The sequence below is a fragment of the Phyllobates terribilis genome, unplaced genomic scaffold, assembly GCF_046119375.1.
Source record: "Phyllobates terribilis strain yellow unplaced genomic scaffold, ASM4611937v1 Scaffold_2__4_contigs__length_985480577, whole genome shotgun sequence".
NCBI classification, from domain to species: Eukaryota; Metazoa; Chordata; class Amphibia; order Anura; family Dendrobatidae; genus Phyllobates; species Phyllobates terribilis.
In genome coordinates, this window is record NW_027362762.1 from 437,445,685 (window position 1) to 437,470,444 (window position 24,760).

Here is a 24,760-nt window from a genome sequence, read left to right on the forward strand (position 1 = left end):
GGGTTCTGGTACCAGACGCGAACTTTAGTCTTTCTCTCTCTCTCCAACGCTGTCCTGTTCTCACATTGGATCCTGCTAGTGCAAAAATATATTCACAGAAAAATTATACCACTAAAAACATTATTTATTACGGTAGATATACATTAGGGGAGTTAATAGTTAAAATCAATACCAAAAGCAAAAAAATCATCTACAGGCCAGATCATGCACCCTAAAACTACTATGAATATCAGATGTTTTTATACGCTTGTGTGGACATAGACTTTACATCTTAATCCATAAAAAATGTGATTAATTCCAAAAACTGCATAAATATTTTGTCCCTGACTACCATACTGCTCATATATAACTGTACTTCCTTATGAGTGAAACCATTTGAAGAATTTAGAGCTGCATAAAATATAGCTTTGCATACTAATTTGTGACTATGATTACCAAATAATCCTTCATAATGGAGGAACTTACACTCTTGTTGCTCTGCATATAAACAGGTTTTACATGTTTGCCACTCCGGCGATAAGCAACTCAATACAAAATCTAAAGAATGTAATTTCATAAATCAGCGATATTTGCCTTAGGGGAGAACCAGGGCTGGTGGGAAATGTCACAAGTCTTAGTGTGCTCGTGTACTTGTGGCAAGTGCACATTTTTCCAGTCGAACACATTTATAGAAAACTTACTTTATCATCAGATCTTCAGATGAAAACCTGAAGAAGTGAAGTAATGGATCTACATGTTACACTTGGCCTGCTTTTGGTTGTGTCTATTGCTGTAAACGCATCAGGTAAGACTTCAGATTCTTTAAGTCTTCACCATATGTCTGTACAGGTTTCTTTCCCATAGACTGCCTGCTGTTCCATACAAAACAATTGATAGCTAAGGTTCCCATAACCTTGGAAGATTATTAATAGGAAGTTTCTGTTTCTAAAAAATAAACCTAACAGCCTAACTATCTTTGTAAACTTTGTGTAGAAAATAAATAGCAATTAAAATGGTAAATAGAAAAAATGGTTATTAAATTTTACAGACTTATCTCTAAAAAAAAAAGAAAAAAAATCTTCAGCCCCTTTCATTCTAGATTTCCGTAAGGACTGCTCATCTGATTAGACAGTCACGACATATTTAGGCAATATGCTATCAATCCTTATGAGTGAAGAATCCCTTTAATGCAGGCATGTCAACCTACCCAGTATTTCAGAAAGTCGCCCTATTTTTAGCCTCCATCAATTGGTTACCCTGTAAAATACAGCTATCAACCTCTTTCACTGCAAAGGGTGCAGGACCCATAGTTAAAAAAAATAATAATAATAATACTGGTCAGTGCTGGATGCTCACAGTGCACGGAGGAACCTTCATAGCCGCAGAGCTTTGTTTGCAGTATGCTGGCTGGGAGAGCAGGCAGAGAGTGACAGAACCCACACTACACATGGAGGGCAGGTAGAGAGTGACAGACCCCGCACTACACATGGAGGGCAGGTAGAGAGTGACAGACCACGCACTACACATGGAGGGCAGGTAGAGAGTGACAGACCACGCACTACACATGGAGGGCAGGTAGAGAGTGACAGACCACACACTACTCATGGAGGGCAGGTAGAGAGTGACAGACCACACACTACACAGGGAGGACAGGTAGAGAGTGACAGACCACACACTACACATGGAGGGCAGGCAGAGAGTGATAGACCCCACACTACACAGGGAGGGCAGGTAGAGAGTGACAGACCACACACTACTCATGGAGGGCAGGTAGAGAGTGACAGACCACACACTACACATGGAGGGCAGGCAGAGAGTGACAGACCCCATAATACACATGGAGGGCAGACAGAGAGTGACAGACCCCATAATACACATGGAGGGCAGGCACAGAGTGACAGACCACACACTACACATGGAGGGCAGGTAGAGAGTGACAGACCACGCACTACACATGGAGGGCAGGCACAGAGTGATAGACCCCACACTACACATGGAGGGCAGGCACAGAGTGATAGACCCCACACTACACAGGGAGGGCAGGTAGAGAGTGACAGACCACACACTACACATGGAGGGCAGGCACATAGTGATAGACCCCACACTACACATGGAGGGCAGGCAGAGAGTGACAGACCCCATAATACACATGGAGGGCAGACAGAGAGTGACAGACCCCATAATACACATGGAGGGCAGGCACAGAGTGACAGAACCCACACTACACATGGAGGGCAGGTAGAGAGTGACAGACCACACACTACACATGGAGGGCAGGTAGAGAGTGACAGACCACACACTACACATGGAGGGCAGGCACAGAGTGATAGACCCCACACTACACATGGAGGGCAGGCACAGAGCGATAGACCCCACACTACACATGGAGGGCAGGTAGAGAGTGACAGACCACACACTACACATGGAGGGCAGGTAGAGAGTGACAGACCATGCACTACACATGGAGGGCAGGCACAGAGTGATAGACCCCACACTACACATGGAGGGCAGGCACAGAGTGATAGACCCCACACTACACATGGAGGGCAGGTAGAGAGTGACAGACCACACACTACACATGGAGGGCAGGCACAGAGTGATAGACCCCACACTACACATGGAGGGCAGGCAGAGAGTGACAGACCCCATAATACACATGGAGGGCAGGCAGAGAGTGACAGACCCCACACTACACATGCAGGGCAGGCAGAGAGTGACAGACCACACACTTCACATGGAGGGCAGGCACAGAGTGACAGACTCCACACTACACAAGGAGGGCAGGCAGAGAGTGACAGACCCCACACTACACATGGAGGGCAGGTAGAGTGACAGACCCCACACTACACATGGAGGGCAGGCAGATAGTGATAGACCCCACACTACACATGGAGGGCAGGCAGAGAGTGACAGACCTCACACTACACATGGAGGGCAGGCTGAGTGTGACAGACCCTACACTACACATGGAGGGCAGGCACAGAGTGCTAGACCCCACACTACACATGGAGGGCAGGCAGAGAGTGACAGAACCCACACTACACATGGAGGGTAGGCAGAGAGTGACAGACCCCACACTACACATGGAGGGCAGGCAGAGACTGACAGACCATACACTTGTTAAATTAATACTTCTTTCTGTATTTTTTCTGTATCGAGGACTTCTCAAAGTATCAATATCACGATATTCTTATATAAAAATGTATTGATTTATTCTTGGATTGTCAATTAAAAAGAATTATTGTGATAGTTACATAAAACAATTATATAGTTACAGAGGGATTGTCCATAATTAGCTTAATAGTTGAGATTCACCCATCTTTTCCTGGGATCCTGGATGGCACGTGTGTCCGGATGTCACCATATGTCCGCTGGGCCTACATCAGCAGCTGGTTTACACACAGACCCTCGTCCTGTGTCCTGTGGAATGGCAAGAGCCCCCCCTGTCTCTAACATGGGTTTTTATAGGCCGGTAATTCCGCATATGGTAGTAAACTAATAATACACACACAAATAGTGCATGGCTAGAAAAGATGGCTGATGCAATCTACAGAACGCAGAATTAAGAATAAAATGAATATCCATAATTAATATTTAACAATTCCCCCTTTTTTGAGGATGACAGACATCCACTGAAATCCTAAAGGAAGGTAGGTTCATCATTAGGATAATAGGATCATTTTCTTTTCTTCTTCCTTGGCAATATCATTTAATGTTCATAATAATAATAATATCAATATCGGATTATTGCTATATAATGATGTGAATTCATGTTATGGTAAGCCGTGACTAATATTCATTTAATATGTATAATTATACTTCCCTAAATCTAAATTGAAGTAATCACGGGTCCAATCATCATCATCTGATGTCATCGGGTCTTCGTCTCGTCTTCTTCTTGGTTCTTTTATAACACAGTCTTTATATGAAAACTCCTTTGAAATAAATTATAGCGTGTAGATATTGTACAGTCCATAATTGTATTCATTATTGTTCAGTCCATAAACTGTACTCTTTATTAGAAAGATCATGTGTGTCAATTGATAAGAAAACAAAGTCCATAGATGAAATGTAGCTTTATTATTCATGTAGTGTCACCTGGATTTACGTTGGATTGTCTTTGGATAATTCTGGAATTCTCTGTGTCATCCACACTGGTCTCATGTCACTTTTGGAACAGATGTGACGTCTTTGGTCAGCAAAGCAAGGGTCAACTTGACACTTCCCTGCTTTTTATAGCACCATAACCAGTACTCAGTCCTTAATGTACAGGACACATATGTCAGGCTGGCAGCTTTCTGACAATTACCTGTTCACCAGCTTTCATTGAAACATTGCAGGTGATAAGAAACCACTGGAACATGATGAAACTTGAACACAACACAGTTCATATAAGATAATAGTCCTCTGCAGTCCTGGTTATCAGTGGTGTGAATTATATTTGACACAGTATATTGTAACACTCAGCATTCACAACATCTTTACCTTCTGAGACTTCCGGATATCGGTTGCTTCTTCTTGTAACTTTTGAGAATCTCTTTGATTCATAAATATGAAAAGTCTTTATTAAGATAGAATTCATAATTGCGATGTCTTGATTGAGGTCTTCATTCCCTAATCTGATACAAAATCTGGCAATTTTCCTAACTTATAATATCACAAAGTACCATAGCAATCAATAATATCCATCTAATTATTATCAAAATATTAAAATAAATTATGTTTGGAATAATAAACAATAATATATAGTAATTCATTATTAATCAAGTTCTTCATGTGATAAAACATTTTTATGTCATAGGTGTAATGACCCAAAGGTGTCAGTGTGTTTTGAAACAAGTTTTTATATCTTTATTAAACCAATAATACCAAAGAATGTATACTCATGAACCAAAATGAATAAATATTTGAATGAATGACTTGTGTTTACTCAGAAAATGTAAACATTTTTCTTCTTATATTCGAACCATATAATTATATTTAATAAAGTAATATTCTTGTACTAGACATTACTTTATTAAATATTAATGTGTTTTCTCAATTGAGATATTGAACTGAAGTAATAAAATAAAAAAATGAGAATTAAAAATGAAAAATGAAAAAATAAGAAAATAAGTAAGAATAAAATTAAAAAAATGAAAATAAAATTAAGAGTAAAAATAAGAATAAAAATAAAAATATGGCCATTATATGTTGATGACAAATGCAGAGTAATTATATTCTTCATAAAAATACCCTTATATTTCCATTATCTGGATGATTTCATATTTGTCATAACCTTGTATTACCAAAAATGATTAAATTATGCAACTTTGCATGTAATACCCTTCTTAGTTATAACATTGTATCTTATTAATATTCCTTCTTCATTAAAATGTGTGAAAAATAAGTATTGATCAAAAGTGATTATGTAATCATAATCAAAAAAACAAATTTTTCCCCCTTAATATCAAAAAATATTATTTTATAAACTAATTTATGTATATATTAGAACCAAATTAAAAATAATTATTCTTCTATAAATATTTTGCATAAATTTCATATCAATGTGTAGCATATATTTGTCTGAAGAGGTGTGTACCTATTTAGGTAACCATTGAAAGAAAAGTAATATCCTTGAATACTATAAAATTATCATGTGGAAAAATTATTCTAAATGTAAATTTGTTTTATAAACCATTTTGATGTGTGGTTGCCCTTATCCACTATTAGCTAAATCAAGAAATAATAACTACTAAAGAAATATAGAAATATACAGTACAGACCAAAAGTTTGGACACACCTTCTCATTTAAAGATTTTTCTGTATTTTCATGACTATGAAAATTGTACATTCACACTGAAGGCATCAAAACTATGAATTAACACATGTGGAATTATATACTTAACAAAAAAGTGTGAAACAACTGAAAATATGTCTTATATTCTAGGTTCTTCAAAGTAGCCACCTTTTGCTTTGATGACTGCTTTGCACACTCTTGGCATTCTCTTGAGCTTCAAGAGGTAGTCACCGGAAATGGTCTTCACTTCACAGGTGTGCCCTGTCAGGTTTAATAAGTGGGATTTCTTGCCTTATAGATGGGGTTGGGACCATCAGTTGTGTTGTGCAGAAGTCTGGTGCATACGCAGCTGATAGTCCTACTGAATAGACTGTTAGAATTTGTATTATGGCAAGAAAAAGCAGCTAAGTAAAGAAAAACGAGTGGCCATCGTTACTTTAAGAAATGAAGGTCAGTCAGTGCGAAAAATTGGGCAAACTTTGAAAGTGTCCCCAAGTGCAGTTGCAAAAACCATCAAGCGCTACAAAGAAACTGGCTCACATGAGGACCGCCCCAGGAAAGGAAGACCAAGAGTTACCTCTGCTTCTGAGGATAAGTTTATGCGAGTCACCAGCCTCAGAAAGGTTAACAGCAGCTCAGATTAGAGACCAGGTCAATGCCACACAGAGTTCTAGCAGCAGACACATCTCTACAACAACTGTTAAGAGGAGACTTTGTGCAGCAGGCCTTCATGGTAAAATAGCTGATAGGAAACCACTGCTAAGGATAGGCAACAAGCAGAAGAGACTTGTTTGGGCTAAAGAACACAAGGAATGGACATTAGACCAGTGGAAATCTGTGCTTTGGTCTGATGAGTCCAAATTTGAGATCTTTGGTTCCAACAACCGTGTCTTTGTGCGACGCAGAAAAGATGAACGGATGTACTCTACATGCCTGGTTCCCACCGTGAAGCATGGAGGAGGAGGTGTGATGGTGTGGGGGTGCTTTGCTGTTGACACTGTTGGGGATTTATTCAAAATTGAAGGCATACTGAACCAGCATGGTTACCACAGCATCTTGCAGCGGCATGCTATTCCATCCGGTTTGCGTTTAGTTGGACCATCATTTATTTTTCAACAGGACAATGACCCCAAACACACCTCCAGGCTGTGTAAGGGCTATTTGACCAAGAAGGAGAGTGATGGGGGGGCTACGCCAGATGACCTGGCCTCCACAGTCACCAGACCTGAACCCAATCGACATGGCTTGGGGTGAGCTGGACCGCAGAGTGAAGGCAAAAGGGCCAACAAGTGCTAAGCATCTCTGGGAACTCCTTCAAGATTGTTGGAAGACCATTTCCAGTGACTACCGCTTGAAGCTCATCGAGAGAATGCCAAGAGTGTGCAAAGCAGTCATCAAAGCAAAAGGTGGCTACTTTGAAGAACCTAGAATATAAGACATATTTTCAGTTGTTTCACACTTTTTTGTTAAATATATAATTCCACATGTGTTAATTCATAGTTTTGATGCCTTCAGTGTCAATGTACAATTTTCATAGTCATGAAAATACAGAAAAATCTTTAAATGAGAAGGTGTGTCCAAACTTTTGGTCTGTACTGTATACATATTATGTAGATAATAATTATGTATCATAATTTTCTCAGAAGTAAATATATTTGTGTACCTTCACATAAAGAAACGGTTTTGGTTTTTTTTCTCTCCAAACATACATGAGGCCTCACACGCAGTCACAGTTAGCAGCTGTTCATTTACTCATCTGTCATATTCACTCTGACATTCACAGTTCTGTTCAATCCAAACATTCCACATATGAAATATAGATATATATTTAACCCAAATTTTTTTTGTATCCTATTTATTGTAAACTATTAAATTTAATGTCTTAATATTTCTTTGAATATTCCCCAAGTACATATAATGTATTATGAGAATAATTCACTGAAATTTAGGATGCTTGAAAAAAATACTCTTAACTTGCAAAAATATAAATGTCTTAGATTCTTTTTTTACTGGCTACCAGGTTTTAAGTTACGTCAGCTGAAAATAGAATGAATGGGATTCTATACTATTTGTTCAAAGTTCAAAGACTGCAGATGTCACACGTCATGCTGTAAAGCTACTTTAGTTATAAAGCACAAAAGAAATAATTAATAAGTGTTACACATAATATAGTTCAACTAGTTATATTGTTAATACTTTAAAATGTTATACACATAAACCATGCAATTTTTTCCAACTTCCTGTGTGAATAAAGAAATAAATCCATTTTAGAGTTGTTTGATCAAATCCTGCTTTGGAATGAAAACTCTAAGGAAATATAAAAAATACAATTAAATATCAAATTCATAAAGAAACAGTGTAACATACCTGGCGGCGTTCTTGCATAGGGCACCATCTCCCACTATGCAAGATCGCAAACTTGATCATCAGTCCAGTCTGCTAGCCTGGCTTCTTTCCATGCTGTCTGCTTGCCTCTGTTCTGGGGCGGCCCGGTCACTTCCTGTTTCTTGTAGCTGCTGTGGGCACACCCCTAATGCGTCCTCAGCCTTTTGCTGTCAGTCACTGGATATTTTAACCAGCTTCACCCGGAAGCTGGTGCCTGAGCAACTTTATCATTCAGTGTGCTCCTTTACTCTGAATGTGCCAGGTCTTGTTCTGCTTCTCCTGCCTGTCTGCCTTCCTGGAGGCTGTATTTCCAGGCCTGTCTGAACACGCTCCTAGCCTGTTCGTCCTGCCTTCTAGGAGCTGCATACCTAGATATGTTATCTGTGTTTCTTGCCTGTCTGTCCGCCTTCCTGGAGGCTGTATTTCCAGGCCAGTCTGAACACGCTCCTAGCCTGTTCGTCCCGCCCTCTGGGGGCCGCATACCCAGACTTGCTCCTGTATCTCGCTGCAGTGTCAGTTCCTGTCTGAACACTCAGTTCCTGTCTGAACACTCTCCTAGCCTGTTTCCTGTTTTTCTCTATGTCCATACCTTCCCTTTTTCTGCAGAGTCTGAACCTGCACCTAACTCCTACTCGTTGTCGCTGTACTTCCGTTTGTGAGTTTAGAGTCCACTCGCTACTTCATTGCAGGCATCTTGTGTGTATCTGGTTCTGCCTTTCCCTTCCAGTCTGTTCCGTGCGAACAGAGCCCTGTCCCCTCTGCTCTGCCTTTGCTCACCGCTCCGGCGGTTTATCTCTGCCCTACCTGGCTCACCGTTCCGGCGGTTTCTCTCTGCTCTGCCTTGCTCACCGCTCCAGCGGTTCCTGCCTGCTCTGCCTTGCTCACCGCTCCGGCAGTTCTTACCTGCTCTGCCTTGCTCACCGCTCCGGCGGTTCTTGCCTGCTCTGCCTTGCTCACTGCTCCGGCGGTTCTTGGCTGCTCTGCCTTGCTCACTGCTCCAAGCGGTCTTGCTATGTTCTGCCTTTGCTCACCGCTCCAGGCGGTCTCGCCCTGCTCTGCTCTTGCTCACCGCTCCGGCGGCCTCGCCCTGCTCTGCTCTTGTTCACCGCTCCGGCGGTCTCGCTCTGCTCTGCTTGTCTACCGCATCTGCGGTTCTGTTCCTGAGTCCCAGTCTGTACTGGACCTTATCCAGTCTGTGCTCCAACCTGCTAGTGCCTCCCTGTCGGCACTCCAGCCGTGCTTGCCAGTACTCCCTGCCTGCATACCAGTCGTGCTTACCCGTGCCCGCCTGTCTGCATACCTGCTGTGCCTGCCTATACCCACCAGTCAGTGTGCCAGCCTAACCTGCCTGTTCCTGTATTCTCCGGTGTGGGTCAACAGCCGTGCCCGGGGTCTGACCTGGAGTAGCACCTGGTTCCTCTGCTCGGTTCCTCCCTGGTGCACTGGCGTCGTTAGCCGTCGTGCGACCTTGGTCAGATCAGGTAGATACTTAGTTACGCCCCTCCAGGCACTCTCCGGTTCATGGTCCAGTGGGATCACTAAACACGCACGCGCCAGTCAGTCTGGGCGTGTGCATAACAAACAGAATTATTTAAATATCTTATGCATATATTGGCTCTAATGTAATTCAATATATTGCTACTTTAATTTATATATGAGATTCTAATTTACTATTATTATTTTTTTTTATTATATGACTATAAATATATACATATATAAAGTATATATATATATATATATATATATATATATATATATACACACACACATATACATACACTGTATATATATATACAGCCATACACAATCTCTACTTAAACAAGTATAATATATGAATTTAAAGAAACTATGCAATTATACAATTTTACTGTATAAGACTATAAATAACTAATTATACATTGTATAACACTTTGATACAACATATAATTACAATTTTTTCCTAGCCACTCCCTAAACCAAATCTTCTGTCTCTGTCAAAAACCTCCAGAAACGCCCTATTTAGAAAAGACATTTTTCTATCCTTCAGAAGCTCAGATAATTGCCTGTTTTTCAGTCCACATTCCATGACGTCACTCTCAGCTGGTCGTCTCACCTGCCTCTGTCCGTCAATTTTGGCCATTTTCCTTTTTTGAGAGTCACAGTTCTGACTGAGTGTTAACTCTTTCTGTGAAGAAATTGACTTTTGAATCCTCTGTTATGGCTTATAACATATATGAAATCTTCTGCGTATTTCATAGATTTCATTACGGGGATGACTCATTGGCTTTTGGTAAGATTTCTTTTCTGGTTTTACAAATTTAGCTTGATTTATTTTCTTTTCATGATTTTCATGTTTTCTAACAACATCAAGCAACTGCGCACATTCAAATAAAGGAACTTTTTGTGATGCAATAACTCGAGATACTGGATTTACGAATTTGAATTTTTGCACAAAAGAGGTTATCATTTGTTGTAATTTTCCATTTTTAATGGGAGCTTTGTACAACCGTTCAAATATGGACATGAATGTATATGTACATTCTTTCCTACCAATCCTTAATTTTTGTAGATCATCTATGTTGGGGAAATCCTTTGTGGCACAATAAATCAAATATTTTAATCTGTCTGAATCATTTTCCCATTCATTAGGAGAGTAATTTTCACAGGGCATTAAATTTAAACGTCTGGAAAATGTCACAGGAATCCACATTTTAAACAATTGATTCCTCTCATAGGATAAATCAAACTTATCAGAGAAGCTCTCAAATATCTCTGAATTTCTACAGGCATGGATTTTGACATCATATTTTGGCATGATTTTGTTTAATTTTTCCTCATTTTAATTTGAAGTTGGGCCTCGGTAGCTCCTAAGTTCTCTGCTATTTTAAGTGGCCCTTGTACGTCAGCTCCTCCTACGTCACTCATGTCTCCGCCCACATCACCTTATATGTCAGTTTCTTGTATGTCACTCATGTCTCCTCCCATGTCAGTTTTTTGTATGTCTGTCTCTTCGTCAGACCCAAGGTCACCTTCAGTTACAGACACGTGTCTTACTTCTTGCTCAATTTCCACATTGCAGTCAGAATCAGTATCACCATTTGACACTATTTCTACACAATTGTCCTTCTTAGACCTCTTTAACACCAGACGATGAAATAAATCTACAAAATGTAGAATATTCCACAATTTGTGTTTATCTCTATAAAAGATACCTTGGAGTTTAATTGTAAATTCTCTAATTCACATTCGCTATATAAACTAAGCCACAAAACATCCAAGTCAGTTCCTTCCTTAACTCTGAAGTTAATCTTACTTTGTTTAGCAAAAGAAGAAATTATATCCATATTTTGCTTACCTTCAGATTTCTTAGCTTCTGATGATCAGCACGTATTATCCTCAACTCGTCTGATCCTTGTAGTACCTCTGGTGCCTGTCAGTCCTTCTGTATAATAGATCAGTCCTCAGTCTGTAGGTTCTTTCTGATTCTTGTGACAAAGTTAGTGGATTTCCTGACACGTGAACAACAGTCGTTCAGCTTGTCTCGTCTCTTCTCTCCCCACCTTGTTCAAGAAGGAAATTCACTTAAAAACATGAAAAATCAGGACTGGCTAAGGCTCGCCAAATGTTAAATAAATACTTCTTTCTGTATTTTTTCTCTATCGAGGACTTCTCAAAGTATCAATATCACGATATTCTTATATAAAAATGTATCGATTTATTCTTGGATTGTCAATTAAAAAGAATTATTGTGATAGTTACATAAAACAATTATGTAGTAACAGAGTGATTGTCCATTTGTCCATAATTAGCTTAATAGTTGAGATTCACCCATCTTTTCCTGGGATCCTGGTAGATTGCATCTGTCTTTGTCCAGCATGTGTGTCCCGATAACACCATATGTCCGTTGGGCCTACATCAGCGGCTGGTTTACACACAGACCCTCGTCTTGTGTCCTGTGGAATGGCAAGAACCCCCCCTATCTCTAACATGGACTTTTATAGGCCGGTCATTCCGCATATGGTAGTGAACTAAAAATAAACACACAAATAGCGCATGGCTAGAAACGATGGCTGATGCAATTTACAGAACTCAGAATTAAGAATAAAATGAATATCCATAATTAATATTTAAAAACACTACACATGGAGGGCAGGCAGAGAGTGACAGACCATACACTACATATGGAGGGCAGGCAGAGAGTGACAGACCCCATACTACACATGGAGGGCAGGCAGAGAGTGACAGACCCCACACTACACATGGAGGGCAGGCAGAGAGTGACAGACCCCACACTACACATGGAGGGCAGGCAGAGTGATAGACCCCACACTATACATGGAGGGCAGGTAAAGAGTGACAGATCCCACATTTCCCTCCTAGATTAGGTATTTCTATGAATAGGGATTTATCTATATTGCTAACAGGGCCTATTAAGGAAAGTGGGGGTGAGCTTCCATGGAGCGGGGCGCCAAATCCCATCTATTTAGAGTGCCAACCTCCGCTGCTAGGCAGGAACAGCCTAGTGTCTAACCTAGGGAATGATATGACACATTATGTGATATGACCTGGGTTTCATCATCATTTTTTCTATGCTAGCTAAGTACAACTTGGACCATACATTTTATGCCAGATCATGAATAAGGCCGGTTTCAAACGTCCGTATGTCCGGAAAAAACGGTACCGGAGATATCTGTGTCTCGTGTGTCTGTGTGTCCGAATATGTCACACTTGTGGCAACCGTGTGCCGCATCAGGATCACAAGTACTGGTGCCTGGGAATCACAGCGCCGGCAGGGGAACTGTCACCACATATACCGGAGATACTGACGTGTGAAAGAGCCCTTAGGATGTATTTGAATTGCATTGTGTCTGTTATTTTTGTCAAAATATAAGGAATTAAGGATATATCTGGACTCCTTTTTTGCTGGATTGCATGTTTATATTCATATTGAGTTATATTGTTTTTCTCCAGCAAATAGAGTGTGGTGTTTTTTTGGACACAAGTACTGTGTGATTAGTGCTTTTACTGCTTTTAGTAATGATATGGCCCATATATAGGCATAAGTATTTGACTGCTGCTACATAGGTTGATTCTACAATCAGATAGCAGCATTTGACTAATGTTTGTGCACTGGGTACGTGGTGTATTTTAAAATACCAGTACTTTCTAATAAAGTGATCAATTTTTAAAGGGTTTAATATACACACAATAATTTTCCCCCCTTTTTTCTACTATATTGTGTAAGGCAGCGCTAGTCATCATAATGGGGGATACTCGCTGTACCGGGTAAATTAAGCACACGTGCAATGTCCTTCCGGTATTTCACAATGCAGCCGTTTATTATTATCATAAACCGCTGTTCACACACATAATGTCCACGAGCCTCAAGTGGCAGACTGGCCCACTTGGCTCCAGTTACAGCTTTCCGCAAGGTAATAAATTAGCAATGTCCATGAAAATGTCCATATAACAAAGAGTATTACCTTTTAGCTGCTTCAGTCCATTTGTTTGCCACCACTGTGGCTTTGCAGCTTCCAAGATGGGGGTCTCTAGCCGTCGCTCCCTCTAAGGCTACTGGTATGTCTTTCACACTCACAACATCCAGCCTGCGCCTTTCAGGATTCTTGCCTTCCAAGCCAGCTCTCCCTCAAAGGCCACTGGCATCCACGCACAGGATCCAGGCTTGACCTTTCAGGCTGCCTGGCTTCACTCTCGGCCTCACTAGGCCTCACACGCTAGGCCACACTAGGCCTCTCTCTAGCTCCCCCTGTTTCAAACTACCAGGGTTTATATATCCTGTAGCACACACACACACACACACACATACACAGACAGGACCTTAGCTGATGTCACAGTCATGTGTTCAAACCTGTTGTGTGCAAAAGGACCTGTGTGATGTCACAGTCATGTGACCAGTCAGCTGAGGGGGAGGTACATGTTCAACCAAAACACCCACACTGGATCATTACAGTAATGCCAAGCACCAGCTGCATTACAATCGCTAAATCTCTTAATAAAAAAATATGGCATACATATGTAGTCCACTGCTTTCTAAGCAATTGGGACAAAAACGCATTCACATTTCTAGAGAATAACAGTGCTAAACTCAGTTTTTTCTTGTTGTTTCTTTCACCCCTTTCTGACCTGGTGTTATTCACTTTCAGGCCACGGCCCCACTTTCAGTATTTGGTCAGTATTCAGTCAGTATTTTTTCTCAGGAGCGGGAGCAAAAACCAGGTGAGGAACAATCAGACAAAAGGTATAATAGAAACAAGTCACCAATTCTGCATTTATCTTCCACTCCTAGTTTTGGCTCCCACTCCTGAGAAAAAATACTGACCGAATACTGACCAAATATTGATCGTGGGGCCATGGCCATAAACTTAATTTTTTTTGCTCCTGCGTAAATTTTTTATTTTTCCGCAAACATAGCCATATGAGTTGTAGATTTAAATGAATCCATTCATTTTACCTTGCAAAGTACTGAAAAACTGGGAAAAAAATTCCAATTACAGTGGGAAAAAAAACAAATGCCAATTCCGCCATTTCTTTTTAAGGCTTGTTTTTACTGTGTTCATTGAGCAGAAAAATGACATAGCAAAATAATTCTACAGGTCAGTACACTAACAATTCCTAGAGGTTTTTCTATGTAAGTGGTGAAAAAAAATTTGCAAATTTGTAAGAACATATTTGGTCCCCATTTTCGAAACCCCTAACATTTTCATTTTTACATTGATGGAGCTGTGTGAGAGCTTATTTTTTGTCACAAGAGCTGATGTTTTTAATGATACAATTTTTTTGGTACAGCCGATGTTTTGAGCACTTTTTATTGTATTTTTTACAGAGTTGCTGAAACCCAAAGAAGAAAATTTTGACATTTCAATTTCTTTTTTCTTTATAGCTTTTGCCGAAGGGGTTAATTAATTTAAGATTTTGACATATTAGACTTTCATGGGCACAGTGATAGCAAATCTGTTTATTTATTTTTCATATTTCTTTATTTTTAGTGGGGGAAAAGGTGGGGTGATTCAAATTTTTATATTTTGGAATGAAGCAACCCCAGAACTCACAATTTAAATGCCGCTGTCAGATTGACAGATGCATTTAAGGGGTTAACAGCACCACTCACTGCTGTTAAAGGCAGATACAGCTCTGGCAAAAATTAAGAGACCACTGCACAGTTTTCTAAAAATCCCCATCTCTACATGTCTGACAGCCATTCCATTCCAGTGTCAGTTGAATTCCAACCAAACTACACCTCATTCTACTTAATGTGCTTCTGATTAGGTGATCACCTGAACCAAATCTTATGTAATGAGGGAAAGTATAAAAAACACTGCTGTGGTCTTCACAATCCTCTTGCAATAGGACAAGCTGGATGGCAAAACAAGTGCTAGGAATAGCCCAAAAGTAATTTGAATGAAAAAAATAACTTTTAACCATGCCAAAGGAGTTGAAAAGAAAAGTCTTGAGTGAGGAAAAGAAGGGCTCAATTCTGGCTTTACTAGCAGAGGGATACAGTGAGCATCATGTTGCCTCCATCCTTAAAACTTCTAAAACGGCAGTCCATTACAACAAGGTCAAGCAGCAGACATTGGGGGCAACAAAGCTACAGACCAGCAGAGGGCAAAAGTGACTCTCCACTGACCGGGATGACAGTCATCTTATTCGAATGTCACTCAGCAACCGCAGGATGACATCAAGTGTCCTACAAAGGAATGGCAAATTGCAGCTGGGGTGAAGTGCACGGCAAGAACAGTTTGTAACAGGCTCCTAGAGGCAGGTCTCAAGTCATGTAAAGCTAGAAGAAAAGCCTTTCATCAATGAGAAGCAAAGGAGAACCAGGCTGAAGTTTGCCAAAGACCATAAGGGTTGGACCATAGAGGACTGGAGTAAGGTAATCTTCTCTGATGAGTCTAATTTTCAGCTTTGCCCAACCCCTGGTCATCTAATGGTTAGACGGAGACCTGGAGAGGCATACAAGCCACAGTGTCTTGCACCCACTGTAAAATTTGGTGGAGGATCGGTGATGATCTAGGGATGCTTCAGCAAGGCTGGAATTGGGCAGGTTAATCTTTGCGAAGGACGTATGAATCAAGCCGCATACAAGGTTATCCTTGGAAAACACTTGCTCCCTTCAGCTCAGGCAATGTTCCCCAACTCTGAGGACTGTTTTTTTCCAGCAGGACAATGCCCCATGCCACACAGCTAGGTCAATCAATGTGTGGATGAAGGAGCACAACATCAAGACCCTGTCATGGCCAGCCCAATCTCCAGACCTGAACCCCATTGAAAACCTCTGGAATGTAATCAAGAGGAAGATGGATAGTCACAAGCCATCAAACAAAGAAGAACTGCTTAAATTTTTGTGCCAGGAGTGGCATAAGGTCACCCAAAAGCAGTGTGAAAGACTGGTGGAAAGCATGTCAAGACGCATGAAAGCTGTGATTAAAAATCATGGTTATTCCACCAAATATTGATTTCTGAACTCTTTCTGAGTTAAAACATGAGTATTGTTGTTGTTTAAATGAATAAGAACTTGTTTTCTTTGCATTATTTGAGGTCTGAAAGCACTGCTTCTTTTTATTATTTTGATGATTTCTCATTTGTGGCAAATAAATACAAAATTTTTAGCTTTGAATTTCGGATACATGTTGTCAGTAGTTTATAGAATAAAACAACAATATACATTTTACTCAAAAATATACCTATAAAGAGAAAAATCAGAGAAAATGAAAATTTTGCAATGGTCACTTAATTTTTGCCAGAGCTGTATATTACACATCCAGCGTCAGCCGGGAAGTATGTAAGCTCAGTTCCTGAGCCAGCATGACACATGGAGTACCAGTACATCCTTACACATCCAGCATAAGCCAGGTAGGATGCAAGCTCAGTTCTTGCGCCGTCTGATACTTGTAGTACCAGTACATTCTTACGAATCCAGCATCAGCCAGGTAGGATGCAAGCTCAGTTTCTGAGCCAGCATGATACATGAGGTATGAGAATATTCTTACACTCCCAGCATCAGTCAGGTAGGATGTAAGCTCAGTTCCTGAGCCGCCTGATACTTGGAGTACCAGCACATCTTTAAACATCCAGCATCTGCCAGGCAGGATGTAAGCTCAGTTCCTGAGCCAGCATAACACATGGGCTACCATTACATACAATGTTAAGAAGAGGATAAATAACTTACATCCTTATGACCATCCAGTGACTTTATCAGTCTGTCAGGCGCCATATTCTATTTTTGCACCAGAAATGCGCCTACATACAAACTGTACAATTGTAGGTCAAATGCCAGATTACCATGCAAGAGAGAAGGCAAAAGTAGTTTTATAAAGGTAGCTGTTCTTAAAAAAAAAACCATTTGTGTAGGATACTCATTTATTTTGTATGAGGAGTGGCCAGGCTGTACAAAAATCATAGGTGACGCCGCTCAAAATTTAAAAAGGGTAAATGCCATCTGTATACATGTTACTTGCTAGATCTGTAAATGAATCTGTCTTTCCTACTGCCATACATGCACCATCTCATCGGAAGCAAGCTCAAAGATAATTAATACAAGATCAGAGCAGTGAATCACACGTGTATGAGTTTTGCTATTTCCTTTTTTTAATTTGTGCTCTTGTCCAGTTTTCATTGGTTTGTGTTTGCTGTATCTTTCTTTATCATCCATGTGTCGTATGTTAAGAAAAAGCCATTAAAAATTTGGGGGAGATTCACAAGGAGTGGACTGCTGCTGGAGTCATTGCTTCAAGAGCCACCACACACGGACATATCCAGGACATGGGCTACAAGTGTCATCTTCCTTGTGTCAAGCCACTCATGACCAATAGACAACTCCAGAAGCGTCTTACCTGGGCCAAGGAGAAAAAGACCTGGACTGTTGCTCAGTGGTCCAAGGTGTTGTTTTCAGATGAAAGTAAATTTTGCATTTCATTTGGAAAGCAAGGTCCCAGAGTCTGGAGGAAGAGTGGAGAGGCACACAATCCAAGCTGCTTGAGGTCTAGTGTGAAATTTCCACAATCAGTGATGGTTTGGGGTGCTATGTCATCTGCTGGTGTAGGTCCACTGTGTTTTATCAAGACCAAAGCCAGCGCAGGCGTCTACCAGGAAATTTTAGAGCACTTCATGCTTCCCTCTGCCGACAAGCTTTTTGGAGATGGAAATTTCATTCTCCAGCAGGACTTGGCACCTGTCCACACTGCCAAAAGTACCAATACCTGGTTTAAAAACAACAGTATCACTGTGCTTGATTGGCTAGCAAACTCGCCTGACCTTAACCCCATAGAGAATCTATGGGGTATTGTCAAGAGGAAGATGAGAGACACCAGACTCAACAATGCAGACAAGCTGAAGGCTGCTATCAAAGCAACCTGGGCTTCCATAACACCTCAGCAGTGCCACAGGCTGATCGTCTCTATGCCATGCCAGATTGATGCAGTAATTGATGCAAAAGGAGCCCCAACCAAGTAGTGAGTGCATTTACTGCACATACATTTCAATAGGCCAACATTTCGGATTTTAAAAACATTTTTCAAGCTGTTGTTATAAAGTATTCTAATTTACTGAGATAATGACCTTTGTGTTTTCATTGGCTGTAAGCCATAATCATCAACATTAACTGAAATAAACACTTCAAATAGATCACTCTGTTTGTAACGACTCTATATAATATATGAGTTTCACTTTTTGTATTGAAGAATTTGAAATAAATGAACTTTTTGATGATATTCTAATTTAGTGAGAAGCACTTGTATCTAGCCAAACTATTTAAACACACTTATAATAACCAAGGCCCAAACCCTAAAATGAGGCTCAAAGGGAATAACACACATGAATAACATATCAATCATAAGAGCCCAATATTCTATATATAAGAACCAAATTAGAACAGAACAATATACACAGTCCCTAATACAATATGAATAAGTAAAAATATACGGTGCAATGCAAATAAAAAAATGTACAAACAGGAAATACAAAACAATGCAGTATCACAAAAAAACAGTGAGCAGTGTTAGCCATTAAGATATCATGTGCATAATCACCAAGATGGTAATGGGCTCATGAAGATCACTATATGTGGATATGAAGACCTGATGTATATCTCCATCAACAACCCATTCCCCATTTATGGGGTTATGAGGACCCAATGTGTATCTCCACCAATAACCCATCCCCCATTTATGCAGGTATGAGGACCCAATGTGTATCTTCACCAATAACCCATCCCCCATTTATGCAGGTATGAGGACCCAATGTGTATCTTCACCAATAACCCATTCCCCATTTATGCAGGTATGAGGACTCAATGTGTATCTCCACCAATAACCCATCCCCCATTTATGTGGGTATGAGGACCTGATGTGTATCTTCAACAATAACCCATCCCCCATTTATGCAGGTATGAGGACCCAATGTGTATCTCCACCAATAACCCATCCCCCATTTATGCAGGTATGAGGACCCAATGTGTATCTTCACCAATAACCCATCCCCCATTTATGCAGGTATGAGGACTCAATGTGTATCTCCACCAATAACCCATCCCCCATTTATGTGGGTATGAGGACCTGATGTGTATCTTCAACAATAACCCATCCCCCATTTATGCAGGTATGAGGACCTGATGTGTATCTTCACTAATAACCCATTCATGTGTGTTATATCTCTAGTCTTGAGCATCAGCTTGGGATTGGAGTCTGGGATTTGGTCCAGTATGCACATGTTTCATGTGTCTTTAAATTGTTTGTCTAGATTTTTGCCTATTTTCTGCCATTGGAAATAATGTTTTTGGATGTTTATATTACACACCAATAAACAAGACTGCTTAATGAATGGTTCCATGATGATGGACTCGCAGTTTGGGTTACATGTTACTTTTTCTTTCTGGTTCTGTCTGTGAGCTGCAAACCATGCAAGCTTCACATCTAATTCCATGTGTTTGGTTTAATCAAAAACTTCATGTGTGATTCCAGCCTAATCGATAAACATAATATGGAAAACAAGCTTCTTACTTCTACTTATTAAACGTAATCAATAACTAAAGGTAGAGAATTAAAGGTCTTATACGTCTTAATGGGCATATGCAAAAAGCAGAGTTGGTCTTGAGGGTGTGCCATCTGTGTGATCATAAAAGGAAAATCACCCATCCTAGTTAAGGTGTTATAAAGGTCTGGTACCAGATAATTTGCAATAATTGTAGGTGATGCAAGATAAATAATAGTAATGATGTGCCTTGAGGTCCTCCTTGTGGCATCCCTCTCTATAAATGCCTCGGCATCAGCTGCCTGCCACTGGTTGCTATAATTCAATTCTCTAGCCACTATGGCCCAATTGGAAAGACTATCCGTTTAGAGAGCCCAGGCACAAGTTATATTACTAAACCTTCTGATTGACTTGCCCATGTCTCTTGTATGCATTTTGTGGATTTTTATATGAATTATATCAAGTTACTCTAAACGGAGGGTCTTTCCTGTAGTCCTATATAAGCACTCGCACCTTATACCTTTCTATCAATATCTCATTATAGTACTATGACTATAAGAGACCCTTCTTAACAACAAATATACTTTTCCACCATATATCACTACTAAATCTTGATACTATGAGCTATATAACGCTGTATATGGAAATTAACAAATCAATTTAGGCATTATGCACTTTATGAATTTGATTTCTATATACAGGTGTATCTCACTAAATTAGAATAATTTAGCCATAAATTAGCCAACATAACAGAAATAAACACTTGAAATAGATCACTCTGTTTGTAATGACTCTAATATATGAGTTTCACTTTTTGTATTGAAGAACTGAAATAAATTAACTTTTTGATGATATTCTAATTTTGTGAGATGCACCTGTATATGCTATAATAATATTGAATTTGTGGTGATTCTTAGAGATTCCTTGAGATATTTAATCGTAGACATGATATGTCTGTTTTCTACAAGTAGTGATACCTATATGCTTGATTTTTAACTTCGTTTTTATTTTGAAATATTAATAAAATCAATTTTTTAATCATATTACTGTCAGTACCTTCGTGTAAAGGCATTGTCTCTGGAAGTGTTATCCTACTAGTATTATTTGGAGGTGTTTTGTGCATACATATTTATGACATAGTGAATTAATTTATATATTTATATATGTAAATAAGATCTCCTCTGAGGCGTCTTTTTTTCTAAGCTAAACAAGCCCAACTTTTTCAACCTCTCATCATATGTGAGACCTTCCATCCTTTGTAATAATCTAGTTGCCCACCTTTGAACTGACTCTAACTTCTGAAGATCCTTTTTACAATGTGGAGCCCAAAACTGGATCCCATATTCTAGAAGTGGCCTCACCAGTGATTTATAAAGGGGTAACAGTACGTTGGGATGGCAGAGTTTTATCTCTGTTTTATGAATCCTAAAATCTTGTTTGCTTTTGTGGCAGCTGCTTGACATTGAGTACTGCTGCTCAACTTACTTCTAACCAGAATACTCAGGTCGTTCTCGTGTTCTGTAGTCCTAAGTATACTCCCATTTAATGTATATGCAGCAATTGTATTACTCCGTCCTAGGTGAATTACTCTACATTTATCTACCTTAAATCTCATTGGCCAAGTGTTTTCCCATTCAGACATCTTATCCAGATCGTTTTGCAAACCATGTCCTATGAGGAACGGTTGCAGGATTTGGGAATGTTTAGCTTGCAAAAAAGAAGACTGAGAGGAGACTTAATAGCTGTCTACAAATATGTCAAGGGCTGTCACATTGTAGAAGGATCATCTTTATTCTCATTTGCACAAGGAAAGACTAGAAGCAATGGGATGAAACTAAATGGGAGGAGACACAGATTAGATATTAGAAAAAACTTTTTGACAGTTAGGGTGATTAATGAGTGGAACAGGCTGCCACGAGAGGCGGTGAGTTCCCCTTCAATGGACGTCTTCAAACAGAGGCTGGACAGACATCTGTCTGAGATGATTTAGTGAATCCTGCGTTGAGCAGGGGGTTGGACCAGATGACCCAGGAGGTCCCTTCCAACTCTACCATTCTATGATTCTATGATTCTATTGTAATGTCAAGATCAAATTTTAATCCAACATAGTTTGGTGTCGTCAGCAAAGACTGACACTTTACTCTCAATCCCATCCACTAGGTAACTAATAAAGAGGTTAAAAAGAATCGTTCCTAGCACAGATCCCTGCGGCACCCCACTGCTGACTATATCCCATTCAGAGAACGTACCATTTATGACGACTCTTTGTTTTTTATCATTTAGCCAATTCCATACCCATCTACAAATAGTTCTCCCAAGTCCTTGCTTCTGTAGCTTCAGTATAAGGCTGTTATGTGGTACAGTATCAAATGCCTTTGCAAAGTCCAGATAAATCACATCAGTCGCATTACCAACATCCAGATTTTCACTTACCTCCTCATAGAAACCCAACATGTTGATTAGACACGACTTATCCTTCATGAATCCGTGCTGATTATCATTTATTATATTATTCTCTGCTATATAACTCTGCAAGTCATCTCTTATGCTGCCCTCAAAAACTTTCCACACTACTGATGTCAGATTTACCGGATGGTAGTTACCTGGATCCACCTTCTTAAATATCGGTACCACATCAGCCATCCTCCAATCCTGTGGCACCACCCCTGTTACAAGAGAGTCTAAGAATATGAGATACAGCGGTCTGTCAATTACTGAGCTCAATTCCCTCAGTATCCGTGGATGAATGCCATCTGGGCTCTGGGGATTTGTCAATGTTTAATTTGCTCAGACACAGGCATACTTCTTTTTGTGCTAAACTAGTTGTATCAGATGATGAACTTTGACTTTTGTCTTGGTCCCTGGAACAGACAGTTCATTGGTGAACATGGATGAAAAGTGCCTGTTTAATATCTCGGCCTTTTTTTGTCCTCTATAATTATCTTTTTATTATCGTCTTTTAAGGGGCCGATACCTTCTGTTTTTTTCTTTTTGGCATTGATGTATTTATAAAATTTTGGGGGATTTATTTTAATGTCGCTGGCGATTTGTTTCTCTGTAGATAACTTTGCTAGCTTGATTTCTTTTTTACATTTCTTATTTAGATCTTTATACTCCTGAAATGCTATTTCTAGATTCTCAGCCTTCAAGATTTTGAATGCCCTTTGATTTTGTCTTATTAAACTTTGCACTGTCTTATTTATCCATAATGGTTTCTTTTTATTCCTTGACATTTTATTACCAGAGAGTATAAGTTTTCTACAAGATTTTAGTAGTATTTCCTTAAATATGCCCCATTTATATCCCCAGTTACAATGACATGATCCCACAACACAATTAAGCTATTCCCTTAATTTGTTGAAAACAGCTTTCCTAAAGTTCCAGGTTTTTGCCTTTCCCCTTTTAAATGTTTGATTGAAAATTACACTTAAACTTACCATATTATGGTCACTGCTTCCCAAATGCTCCCTGACCCGTAGATCTGAAATTGTATCTTGTCTATTGACAGAACCAGAGCCAGCAGATTATCTCCCCTGGTTGGTTGATCTACCAGCTGAGAGAGGTAATTGTCCTGAACTGTGGATAAGAACTTGCAGTATTTAGCAGAACCAGAAGATTCTATGTCCCATTGAATATCTGGATAGTTAAAATCCTCCATATTAAGAATCCTATTATTATTTGCTGCCTTTTTAATTTGTTGCAGCATTTCATCCTCTACCTGTTCAGCTAGATTAGGTGGCTTGTAGCAAACTCCAATTAGCAGCTTTCCATTGTTGCCATCCCCATGTACATTTACCCATACTGACTCTACATTGTCGAAGCTCCCCCAATGTAGTTATTGAGCACAGGTTTTAAGTTTGATTTTATGAAAATACACACCCCTCCACCTTTTTTGTCTTTCCTGTCCTTTCTAAATGTAGTGTAACCCTCTACGTTTGTCACCCAGTCATGGCTTTTATCCAGCCAGATTTCCGTAATGCTCACCACATCGTATTCTGTGATCGTCATAGGAGTCTCCAGCTTATTCATTATGTTTGCGAGGCTTCTTGCATTTGCCAACAGACATTTAGCACATTTGTTACTCCTACTCAGCTTCCTACTTTCCCTGCATATCCCAGCCAGCCTAAATCCTCATTAACCCCTGTTATCTCACTCTCTCAGTCTACTCTATCTATCCCCTTATTGGCACAACTACCCTCCCTCCCTCCAGATCCTAGTTTAAAAGCTCCTCATTTGTCTAACCATTTTTTCTCCAAGCACAGCTGCACCCTCCCCATTGAGGTGCAGCCCGTCCCTACCGTACAGCCTGTAAGCCGGCAGAGAAGTCGGCCCAATTCTCCATGAACCCAAAGCTTTCCTTCCTGACCCAAATTTCTTAGCACTTATTTATGTATCTAAGCTCCCTAATGTCTTTCTAGTGATGCTTGTGGCACCGTCAGTATTTTTGAAAACACCACCTTGGAGGTCCTGGCCTTCAGCTTCTTTCCTAGTTCCCTGTAATAATTTTTAAGGACCTTCCACCTCTCTCTAACTTTATCATTGGTGCCAATGTGTACCATGACTGCTGGGTTTTTTCCAGCCCAACCCAGCAATCTATCAGATCCGCAATATGTTCAACCTGAGCACCTGGCAGACAAAACACTGTTC

General features: G+C 40.0%; 1 protein-coding gene across 1 annotated transcript in view; it reads left to right on the forward strand.

Annotated features, from left to right (window-relative positions):
- The first annotated feature begins 496 nt into the window (after nucleotides 1–496).
- Nucleotides 497–24,760, forward strand: part of LOC141214132 (uroplakin-3b-like) — a 55,253-nt gene continuing 30,989 nt past the window's right edge. The window contains exon 1 of the mRNA XM_073665396.1: nucleotides 497–784. Coding sequence (XP_073521497.1) covers nucleotides 724–784 — 61 coding nt within the window. The 5' untranslated portion in view covers nucleotides 497–723. The remainder of the gene's footprint in view (nucleotides 785–24,760) is intronic.